The sequence below is a fragment of the Carassius gibelio genome, chromosome B20 (genome assembly GCF_023724105.1).
Source record: "Carassius gibelio isolate Cgi1373 ecotype wild population from Czech Republic chromosome B20, carGib1.2-hapl.c, whole genome shotgun sequence".
In the NCBI taxonomy this organism is placed as follows: Eukaryota; Metazoa; Chordata; class Actinopteri; order Cypriniformes; family Cyprinidae; genus Carassius; species Carassius gibelio.
The window spans coordinates 21,146,524-21,157,798 of record NC_068415.1 but is presented as its reverse complement, the minus strand read 5'-3'; the positions used below and the strand labels follow the sequence as shown (position 1 = coordinate 21,157,798).

The following is an 11,275-nucleotide window of genomic DNA, read 5'->3' as shown; positions in this document are numbered from 1 at the left end:
TCTTTTATTGAACAAATTATACCACGATACATATTGATATTGAATTATTGTCCAGACCCTAATGTGGAGCATGTTTTTATAAACATTATTAGTACAAATTCCTGTGAAGCTGTTTTTAAACGATGTGCATTGTGAAAAACAGAATTTCTTTGCAATTTCTAACCAACCGAAACACAAGTATAGGTCTCTGAAGGACCAAAAGCGCTTGGTCGTATATACCTCGCTCGTCCAGTGGGAGGCGCTAATGCGCCGCCAGATGGTTTTGTCAGCCTCTGTCATTAACAACACGAAGAAGAAGAGAGAGCGAAGCGGCCGTGAACATGGCGGACACCAGGGAGAAAGGTTTACAAGACTACAGAAAGAAATTACTGGAGCATAAAGAGATTGACGGACGCCTCAAAGAATGTAAGAGTGAAATTTCTGTTCACGTCAGACTGATATCGATCAGTTTAGTGTCTTCTCCGGCTGTTGTTTGCTTTATTTCGGCCGTCTGTGCAGTAAGTCGCTTTGTCATGCAGAGCTGAAATCAATTAGCCGCTAATGGTAACAGCAAATATTAACAGCGAACCCCTATTAAATTACTAAATCAAGACACACAACATGCTGCTTAGTGTTGTTGTTGTATATAATAACAACATATACCATTAAAAACAGCCATTCTCATTTATTCTCAACGGGGAAACGCTCACAATGAACCTTTAGCATCTCTGATACATGAAGCAGATGAAACCTTTACCACGTTTGTACTTGTGAATAAACACTTTATCGCTTCATAATGTGCTGAAACCTCTGTTGCAGTGAGAGAGCAGCTGAAGGAGCTCACGAAACAGTACGAGAAGTCTGAGAATGATCTGAAGGCTCTACAGAGTGTGGGACAGGTAAGATCTCAGCCAAATACACTCGAGTGTTCGATTAATACCGCGATAGATGAGCTAGATATCGGTATTTCTTATGATCGGATCATTTTAGATTGTCGGTGAGGTGCTGAAACAACTGACCGAGGAGAAATGTAAGTCCCAATCAGCTGTATTTCTAAGTCTAGTCTAATGCTGCTCTGTTACTGTGAAGTTCTTTTTCTGTTATAGTTATTGTCAAAGCAACTAATGGCCCACGTTATGTGGTTGGATGTCGCAGACAGGTGAGCGTGTTGATTGTACATAATAAATCATATGATTGTGTGACTGCCAAGTCAGTTTGTCTTACCTGGCCATGTGTTGTTGTTTCAGCTGGATAAAACCAAGCTTAAACCAGGCACTCGCGTGGCTCTGGATATGACGACTCTCACGATCATGAGGTAAGTGCGAAGATTTCAGTCTCAAACAAGCATGTTTAGCTCTGCTTGTGCTCTTGCCTGACAGTCTAGGTATGATTGCATCTCTGAAAGGGCCTTTAATGTTCATTTGGTATGTTTTATGAGAACCCCCTTTTTTCTTCCTTTTTTTTTTTTTTTAAGGTATTTGCCTCGTGAAGTGGATCCTCTAGTGTACAACATGTCTCATGAAGATCCTGGCAGCGTTTCTTACTCTGAGATCGGTGGACTGTCTGAGCAGATCCGTGAGCTGAGAGAGGTCAGAAAGACAATAGCATAATATAATTATCAGCTGATGAAAAAAATCTTACTCATCCCAAACCTTTATATTGCCAATCAATTGTTGATTTTTTTTTTTTTTTTGTGCTGATATTGTGTGCAAATGATCTCATGTTACTTCTGTTTCAACTGGAAGAACACGTCAAATCCCTTTTTTTTCCCCAATTATTTTCATATGATAAATATCAGATTAGTGTACTTCGGTACCGAGTCGGTACTAAATTTTTTTTAAATGTGACTGTACCAGGTTTCTTTAAGTACCGGTGGTACCGAGTACCCAGTCAACCCGGTTCTTGACGCATACAGCGCTATGATTTCCGCTAAGCAGAAAAACTCTCAAAATCCAGTCATGAAAATGAAACTTACATTTTAATATGGACAGTCACAGAATTTGTCAAAGTTAGCATAAATTAATCAAATCTCCATATGGACCAGTATCTGTAAATGTTAACTGCAAAAGTTGGTTGAAATATAAATCCTGCATGTTCTGCGAGTCTCTGTGAATGAATGAATGGCAGAGACATGTGGGGTTGTTTACCTCACAGAGTGAAGCGCGTGACGCTTGCAGTAACTTCAGCATCTGCCGTCTCATATGAGGACATAAATACATAAACAACATCACCAGAACTGTTCTGAGTCACTTCACAAGCATTTTACCGCATTAAAACACAAGCATTTTCATCGAAGTAAAACCAGTGTCAAAATAAAAGTTCATTTTTAAATAAAGGCATTGTGCTAGAAATATTACTATTATTTAGTAGAATGTATGTGATACTGCTACTACTGTTTAAAAAATTTATAAAACTTTTATTTTTTTAAAGAAATAAATCACAATATTTCTTCCATGTTTTAATTTTAATAACAAATCCCCTTTATTTACCCCAAAATTAAATGATTAAATTTGGGTGAAACTTGTTTATGGTTTTTCATAATTATATTACTTTATTTTTAGTGATAAAACGTTTTTATTTTAATTAGCTTTTTTTTTGTGTTTTGCTTTGGTACCGAAATTGGTACCAAGGATTTTCACTGGTATCGGTACCGAATACTGAAACTTTGGTACCGTGACAACACTATATCAGCTACTCAGTCACCGGATATATGCCCAACTTCTTTTGCAGTATCATGTCTTTTAATATTCACTCTAACTACATATGTATATGTGGTCTGTGATAATATCGTAATTGTTGTTTTAACAATGTGCGATTTGACATTGAGTATTTTGCAAAAAACATTCAAAACACCCCTACAGAGTGCTTTCACTGCAAGATTCAGTCTAATAGTGTAAATAATTCCAAACACAACCACAATGCTGTTTCGTTCCTGAATTAATCATCAGATTAAATGGTTTGGTTCAAATGACTCACTTATTAAAGCCTTATTTATACTTATACTTCTGCGTACTTGTCCACGTTGACATGTAGTACACATGCAAACCGAAAGTATGCAGTGTCCATGGACATGTTGCATGTTGCTTGATAGAGCTGATCATGTCAATATTTTAAACGTTTAAAGCGTGTCTGAATGTAAACCGACAGAATATGTGTTTAAAGTCTGGATCTATGCATTACACCTTGCAGTGTGAATGCAGCTTGAACTTTACTGAACTCATTGAAATATCTCGATTAGGAATGAACGATTGTCTTTTGTAGGTAATTGAGCTGCCTCTGACCAATCCTGAGCTATTCCAGAGGGTTGGCATTATTCCTCCCAAGGGCTGCCTGCTGTACGGACCGCCAGGTCAGTCACTCTGTTATACTCTGTTGGGCAATTACTGATATTTATGTGAAATGGTACATTTTCACACAAAGTGCTTCATTTTTAAAGGCACTGGAAAGACCCTTCTTGCCAGAGCTGTGGCCAGTCAGCTGGACTGCAATTTCCTGAAGGTATGTTGATATTGATGCTATAAACGGTTTGACATAGGACAGCGGTTATGCTGTAAGGTCACAGTGTTAAATTAAACATGATGTTTGTCAGGTGGTGTCCAGCTCTATTGTTGACAAGTACATTGGTGAGAGTGCCAGACTCATCCGAGAGATGTTCAACTACGCCAGAGACCATCAGCCCTGCATCATCTTCATGGATGAGATCGATGCTATTGGTATTGCTCTTCAGCTCACTGCAGTCCAAGCCATTCTTATATGTAATGAAACAGTCGTTCTTGACTGATTTAACACACACTTTCTCTTTGAAGGTGGACGTCGGTTTTCCGAAGGAACTTCAGCAGATCGAGAGATCCAGAGGACACTGATGGAGGTATGGAGGTGGTTTGTATCTTAACTTGTGAATGAAGCTTATTAAATTAAGCCTATCAAAATGAATAAAGTTTTTCTTATCAATTAATGCTTAATTATTTGAATGTAAATCTTCCTTTATATTAATGTACAAGCAAAATAATTGGAGCAAATATTTCTGTCTGTCAGCTGTTGAATCAGATGGATGGATTTGACACTCTGCATCGAGTCAAGATGATCATGGCCACCAACCGGCCGGACACTTTAGACCCCGCCCTGCTGCGTCCGGGCCGACTTGACAGAAAGATCCGTGAGTCTGACTCTTCATCATTCAGAGACTGTGGTAAGGAAACTTGAGCTAATTTGTCTTTTTCTAATGTCCAGACATTGAGCTGCCCAATGAACAGGCTCGTCTGGACATCCTGAAGATCCACTCTGGACCCATCACCAAACATGGAGAGATAGGTGTGCTCCAGGTTTTCTGGTTTGGTTTTTACAGCTGCTGCTTGAAGTACTTCTTTTTCCTCTCTCCTCACATTTCCTTTCATCTCCAGATTATGAAGCCATCGTCAAGCTCTCAGACGGTTTCAATGGAGCTGATTTGAGGAATGTGTGCACTGAAGCTGGTAAGAAAGATCCATATGCATTGCAATGTGCAAATCAAGGAGTCCTAAAAGGCATTAAAGGGATAGTTCATAGGTTGATTTAAAGGGATGCATGTTGCTCCAAACCCGTCAAAGCTTTGTTCATCTTCAGAACACAATTTAAGATAATTTGGATGAAAAACAGGAGGCTTGAGGCTGTCCAAGTAAATGTACATTTAACAGACACTTTTATCCAAAGATAAACAGACTTGCAGTGCATACATGCTATAAATGTAATATTTTTTTTTTTTTTACAAGTACAGTATTGTTCAAAATAATAGCAGTACAATGTGACTAACCAGAATAATCAAGGTTTTTCGTATATTTTTTTATTGCTACGTGGCAAACAAGTTACCAGTAGGTTCAGTAGATTCTCAGAAAACAAATGAGACCCAGCATTCATGATATGCACGCTCTTAAGGCTGTGCAATTGGGCAATTAGTTGAATTAGTTGAAAGGGGTGTGTTCAAAAAAATAGCAGTGTGGCATTCAATCACTGAGGTCATCAATTTTGTGAAGAAACAGGTGTGAATCAGGTGGCCCCTATTTAAGGATGAAGCCAACACTTGTTGAACATGCATTTGAAAGCTGAGGAAAATGGGTCGTTCAAGACATTGTTCAGAAGAACAGCGTACTTTGATTAAAAAGTTGATTAGAGAGGGGAAAACCTATTAAGAGGTGCAAAAAATGATAGGCTGTTCAGCTAAAATGATCTCCAATGCCTTAAAATGGAGAGCAAAACCAGAGAGACGTGGAAGAAAACGGAAGACAACCATCAAAATGGATAGAAGAATAACCAGAATGGCAAAGGCTCAGCCAATGATCACCTCCAGGATGATCAAAGACAGTCTGGAGTTACCTGTAAGTACTGTGACAGTTAGAAGACGTCTGTGTGAAGCTAATCTATTTTCAAGAAGTCCCTCTGTTAAAAAAAAGGCATGTGCAGAAGAGGTTACAATTTACCAAAGAACACATCAACTGGCCTAAAGAGAAATGGAGGAACATTTTGTGGACTGATGAGAGTAAAATTGTTCTTTTTGGGTCCAAGGGCCACAGGCAGTTTGTGAGACGACCCCCAAACTCTGAATTCAAGCCACAGTACACAGTGAAGACAGTGAAGCATGGAGGTGCAAGCATCATGATATGGGCATGTTTCTCCTACTATGGTGTTGGGCCTATTTATCGCATACCAGGGATCATGGATCAGTTTGCATATGTTAAAATACTTGAAGAGGTCATGTTGCCCTATGCTGAAGAGGACATGCCCTTGAAATGGTTGTTTCAACAAGACAATGACCCAAAACACACTAGTAAACGGGCAAAGTCTTGGTTCCAAACCAACAAAATTAATGTTATGGAGTGGCCAGCCCAATCTCCAGACCTTAATCCAATTGAGAACTTGTGGGGTGATATCAAAAATGCTGTTTCTGAAGCAAAACCAAGAAATGTGAATGAATTGTGGAATGTTGTTAAAGAATCATGGAGTGGAATAACAGCTGAGAGGTGCCACAAGTTGGTTGACTCCATGCCACACAGATGTCAAGCAGTTTTAAAAAACTGTGGTCATACAACTAAATATTAGTTTAGTGATTCACAGGATTGCTAAATCCCAGAAAAAAAAAAACGTTTGTACAAAATAGTTTTGAGTTTGTACAGTCAAAGGTAGACACTGCTATTTTTTTGAACACACCCCTTTCAACTAATTGCCCAATTGCACAGCCTTAAGAGCGTGCATATCATGAATGCTGGGTCTTGTTTGTTTTCTGACAATCTACTGAACCTACTGGTAACTTGTTCGCCACGTAGCAATAAAAAATATACTAAAAACCTTGATTATTCTGGTTAGTCACATTGTACTGCTATTATTTTGAACAATACTGTATGTGTGTTCCCTGGGAATCGAACCCAAAACCTTCTATTAACGCAATGCTCTACTACTGAGCCACAGGAAAACTGAACAAAGTTACTGTCAAGGTCCATGAAAGTAGGGAGTTAAAATAGAATTACTTGCTTCATGTAGCATTTTAAATGTATATTTAACATCCAGCAATTGTTACATTTGAGTTACATTTTCTATTGGGATCTGTATGTTTGGTGCTCCTTCTTAGTTTAATGGAGATTCACTCATGCGACTTTCTAACATTTACACACAAACTGTCAAATGTTAGACATGCACCCAGAGAGTGCAAGCCTTCTTAGATTCTCATTAGTCTGAAGCACTGAATATGAAGCCTATGACCAACTTGGGTCGTGCACAACTTCTGCCATGTGACTGTCATGGTTTTTCACAAACACATGTGATTCATCAAAATTCAGTAATCATGTTCATTGATTTATCTACTTTATCAGTTAGTTGTTGCAGTCCTAAATATGATGAAACATTTTTAAAACACATTTTGTCAGCATTTACAACTTTAAAAAAAATAGCTGTTAGTGGAAATGGTTTGGGTCTAATAGCATGATGCTAACAAGCCAAACCTTGAACCTTTGAGCCTCTAGAAGTCCCACTGTATGACCTTGTACTTGTTCTCCAACAGGTATGTTTGCCATTCGTGCTGACCATGAGTACGTGACTCAGGAGGATTTCATGAAAGCTGTGAGGAAGGTGGCAGACTCGAAGAAGCTGGAGTCCAAACTGGACTACAAGCCTGTATAAAACCACATTTGTTTGTGCAAAGTATAAATGTGAGGGGTTTTTCAGTCAGTAAACCGTATACTCTCAATGGACCCTTTTTTTTTGTTTTTTTGTTACTGCAATATTTTCTTTCTTTTTTTTTCAACATTTGAAAGCATTCTGATGTTCCATTTGAGTTATTACCATCAAGTGACTTCAGCTGTTCAGTTAATGCATTGTTTACCCCAATTTGATCAAAGTAATATTTACCTATTGGCCAAGTATAGACTTGTATGATGATACAGCTCTTTATAAATCTGTGTGATCACTTATATAAACTGTGTGCCTGGCCTGCTTTTCCACATTATTGAAGCCAGTGATTAATGAAATAAAATAAACTCCCTTGTTGTTTTCACAGTATCTCTCAATATTCTTTGGTGGAGAGAAAAAAAAAAACTTGACGATTCCTTCAAAAGTGTGTATTTGTTAGTTTAACCACTATATTGAAAATAAAAATAAATATTCTATTTAACTTAATCTCTATATTAAACATCTACAAGCACATTGAACTTCAAAAGCCTAAAACTGACATCATTCTGTAAGAGTTCATTCTTGGGGTTAAAGGTCAGCTGCTTGCATCTCTTCACATTTCCTTTACGAACTTTGCCTTTCCAGCAAAGCATTGCTTTTAATCCTGGGTTTATACAGGTTTAGTCTTCTGTTAAGTCCTCCTCATCACGAGCTGGTTGGTTAGCCAGAGCAAAAGACTGAAGGACGAACGCCCGGCAGATCGGACAGTGCTGGAAGTGGCACACGCAGCCGTCACACACGCATGCATGTCTGCACGGCAACAGCACTCTGTTAATCGGTGCATTCTGACACACCACACAGTCCCTGCCTCGGGTGTCAGGCCACTCCCCTTCTGAATCTGACTCCTCCCCCTGCTCACCTGGCCTTTCTGGCTGTGGCTCCGCCCCTTGCGTGTTAATCGAAGGCTCTGTGGTTCCAGACAAGTTTCTGTTGTCTGCTGACATGAAGAGAGGCTGTGGAAAGGAAAAAGATCCCGCTCTAGATAAGGCACTTAATTAACAGAACATAATTAAAACCTGTCCCATTTTGCTTTAGGGACACTGGGTGATGAAGATTAAGTGTGATCAAAATGAACATAGAAAAACTGATCCCAGAACAGTAAAAAAAAAAATTTGTGGACGTGTTTTAATACCTTCAGATCGTACAGATTCCCTTGCGCTGTGAGGAGATACTGAAACAGGATCCTCGCAGAGAGTCTGTATTTGTCATCGGGAATGTGGAGAACTGTCACACTGGCCACCTAGAGAGACAACAGAACAATGGACTTCATCTTGTCCCATCATTGTCCCAAGATGAAGAAAAGACTGCTGCTCACAATATTGTAGTTGTCTCTGGTTTCCGGAGTGGCCAGAGTCAGCACAGCAACCAACGGGTATCGATCCCGGGGGAGCAACCCAAAATCGGTTACTCCGAGATCTGGAGGCATCTGAGTGAAGTATTCTCCTTTTTCTTCTTTATGTATACTAACGCTATGTTAAGGACAAAGCATGAAATCGTGTTCTATTATATTAATTTTAAAATGTTTTATTCATCACATAGGGGAGACATGTAAAGGCGATTTATCACTGTATATTTAGGAAGTCAGATGCAGTACAGATTTAAACGTACTAGGTTATATAAAAACTAATACAAAAATTGAAATTGCTTGTATATGTTTACAAAACAGTTATATATATATATATATATATATATATATATATATATATGTGTGGCTCAAGTGGTAGAGCATTGCATTAGCAGCACAAGGTTGTTGGTTCGATTCCCAGGTTCAACACATGTTAGGTAAAAAAATGTTAGCCTGAATGCTTTGGATAAAAGCGTCTGCTAAATGCATAAATTATTATTAAAAAAAAAAAAAAAAAAAATATATATATATATATATATATATATATATATATATATATATATATATATATATATATAAAATAAACCGTAATGCAATATTTCTATTTCTAACTGAACGTTCTATTGATCAATCTAGCTTTGCCATTACAAGAATAAATTACATATTACATATAGTAGTTATTGTTTTTCCATTTATGTACAGTATATGGTATACATTTATGTAACATTTTATTTGAGATGCAATCATCATGTCGACATGGTGAATGGTTTATTTATAGCTTTTTTTTATTTATTTTTTACTCATCATGATGACATGCTATAGTTAACTTCAAATGGAGAGCGAGTTGTCTATTTGTCAGACACATGAAGAGGATACTTGAAGCTTTGGTGGTGAAGGTAGCTGAACTCCAGAGCCTCTTGACACAGCTCAGGTGTGAGGACCCGTGGCCGGGACCCATGCTGGTGACTCTGAAGGGCCGCCTGGAGAGCCCGGACCCCACAGCCCCAGAAACAGCTGAGGACGCAGTCTTCAAGACAATACAGCTGCAAACTCACACCCTCTGACACAATGAGAAAACATACACCTACTGAGCACGTTTGACTCGTTTCATATCGATTCAACATGGTTATTGCCAGTTTCTCACCAGTGACTGTCCCAGCAGTTGAGTCCATCTCCAGAGCGAAGGGGTTGGTCACCTGCACCATCTTCCTCTCGGGGACAACTGTCAGAGATTCAGCCTCATCTGAGCGGCGCAAAATGTCTGGGACATCAAATTTAAACCTTGACAGACGAAGCCAAAGTCAGTTATACACAAATTAAGGATGTGACCACCAACTTCTGCTTTTAAAAAGAAACCAGATTACCAGAGATGCCATATTAAACCCCCAAAAAAAACAATAAACTTCACACACATTAAATAAGCCCTTACATAACCCAAACCACCAAACACTGGACTGAAATGTAGTTTATCCAGATAAATATGAACTTACCAGCCCAACACAACAGCTACAGTGATCATGAAACACAATGATATGACTATAATGTCAAAGAGAGGAGAGTACTCATACAACATCACTAAAAACTCTGCGGCCATTATTAAAATGTTACATTAATACGATGCGCATAGATGTCGGTATGTCCGATTAAAAAAAAAAATAGTTTAAAGTGCGGTAGTCTTGTATCCTGTGCAGGGCTGTGGGCTGTCACCCTGCGAGACTCGCCAACGTAAACTTCCGGTTGTGACAGCCGCTACGGTGGACCAGAGGTCCAAATCCGCACATGACTCTAATACCGTCACGCTTAGGGAGGAGCAGCAAGATAGTGGAGGGAAGTCCGATTCAGTCAGCGAATCGGCTCTTTCAAACGAATCACTTCAATGAACCGTTTAAAAAATGAATCAGTTTTGGAAACGTCATCACGTAACGCAGCGTTGTTTGATGTAAAATTGCACCGTCGTTCAAACCTTCTTCCTCTTCTACTTTTTTTTTTTTTTAACAGTCAGTGGTTCAATCGCAAATACCGAAAATTATACAATAATGCATGCAGAACTAAAGCAGAGCAATATTTTATTGCATTATTGCATATAATAGCCTAGAATACAAATGAGAATAACTGCAATCGGGCATAAAGATATCAAATACATACAAATGACAACAATAACTCACGATTAATAAAACCATAAATATATGTTTTAAATTAGTAAACTTGCTGCTATGAAAAGATTTCCATAGTTATGGTTTGTTATGATTGGACAATAATTGGTCGACATACAACTAGGCCTATTTGAATATCTGAAATCTGAGGGTACAAAAAAATCTAAATATTGAGAATAACGTGACAAAGTTGTGCAAATGAAGTCCTTAGCAATAACGTTACATATTACTAATCAAAAATGTGTTGATATATTTACGGTACAAAATATCTCCATGGAACATGATCTTTACTTAATGTCCTTATGATTTTTGGCATAAAAGAAAAATCTATAATTGCGACCCATAATGTATTGTTGGCTATTACTACAGACATACCTGTTCTACTTCTGACAGGTTTTGTGCTCCAGGTCACATACGAGTAAATTCAATTAAATTCAAGTTTATTTGTATGCCGCTTTTTACAATACAAATCATTACAAAGCAGCTTTGCAGAAAATTAAGTTTCTACAATATTTAGTAGTAGCTTATAAGTGGTGACTTTAGGTTTATGTGCATATGACAGAAGTTTTCAGAAAAATTTATACGTAGTTAAGACTTAGTCAAC

At 38.2% G+C, this 11,275-nt stretch overlaps 2 protein-coding genes across 3 annotated transcripts; one reads left to right on the top strand and one right to left on the bottom strand.

Annotated features, from left to right (window-relative positions):
• The first annotated feature begins 240 nt into the window (after positions 1 to 240).
• psmc6 (proteasome 26S subunit, ATPase 6) lies at positions 241 to 7,500 on the top strand. The gene is made up of 14 exons (XM_052586426.1): positions 241 to 405; positions 799 to 878; positions 970 to 1,009; positions 1,086 to 1,138; positions 1,227 to 1,294; positions 1,454 to 1,568; positions 3,241 to 3,328; positions 3,416 to 3,477; positions 3,569 to 3,692; positions 3,786 to 3,847; positions 4,015 to 4,135; positions 4,210 to 4,290; positions 4,380 to 4,451; positions 7,007 to 7,500. The coding sequence occupies exons 1-14, from the start codon at positions 321 to 323 to the stop codon at positions 7,123 to 7,125; spliced, it is 1,170 nt and encodes a 389-aa protein (XP_052442386.1). The 5' UTR covers positions 241 to 320; the 3' UTR covers positions 7,126 to 7,500.
• cgrrf1 (cell growth regulator with ring finger domain 1) lies at positions 7,229 to 10,282 on the bottom strand. 2 transcript variants are annotated; one of them, XM_052586431.1, is made up of 7 exons: positions 10,009 to 10,282; positions 9,663 to 9,799; positions 9,395 to 9,578; positions 8,489 to 8,636; positions 8,306 to 8,413; positions 8,033 to 8,126; positions 7,229 to 7,923 (listed from the first exon to the last, which is right to left on the bottom strand). In XM_052586431.1, exons 1-7 carry the CDS (start codon positions 10,110 to 10,112, stop codon positions 7,805 to 7,807), a joined length of 894 nt encoding a protein of 297 aa, XP_052442391.1. In that variant the 5' UTR covers positions 10,113 to 10,282; the 3' UTR covers positions 7,229 to 7,804. The 2 variants fall into 2 exon arrangements, with proteins under 2 accessions (XP_052442391.1, XP_052442390.1); XM_052586430.1 differs by having other exon boundaries at positions 7,229 to 8,126; positions 10,009 to 10,281.
• Positions 10,283 to 11,275: the final 993 nt, after the last annotated feature.

Bases quoted from the DNA above. Each gene is read 5' to 3' on its own strand.
- psmc6 (XM_052586426.1), top strand. From the start codon at position 321: ATGGCGGACACCAGGGAGAAAGGTTTACAAGACTACAGAAAGAAATTA. The intron at 1,139-1,226 runs GTGAGCGTGTTG...TTGTTGTTTCAG, and splicing joins TGGTTGGATGTCGCAGACAG to CTGGATAAAACCAAGCTTAA. The intron at 4,291-4,379 runs GTGTGCTCCAGG...TTTCATCTCCAG, and splicing joins CACCAAACATGGAGAGATAG to ATTATGAAGCCATCGTCAAG.
- cgrrf1 (XM_052586430.1), bottom strand. From the start codon at position 10,112: ATGGCCGCAGAGTTTTTAGTGATGTTGTATGAGTACTCTCCTCTCTTT. The intron at 8,414-8,488 runs GTGAGCAGCAGT...TTGTCTCTCTAG, and splicing joins CCAGAGACAACTACAATATT to GTGGCCAGTGTGACAGTTCT. The intron at 8,127-8,305 runs GTATTAAAACAC...TCCTTTCCACAG, and splicing joins GGAATCTGTACGATCTGAAG to CCTCTCTTCATGTCAGCAGA.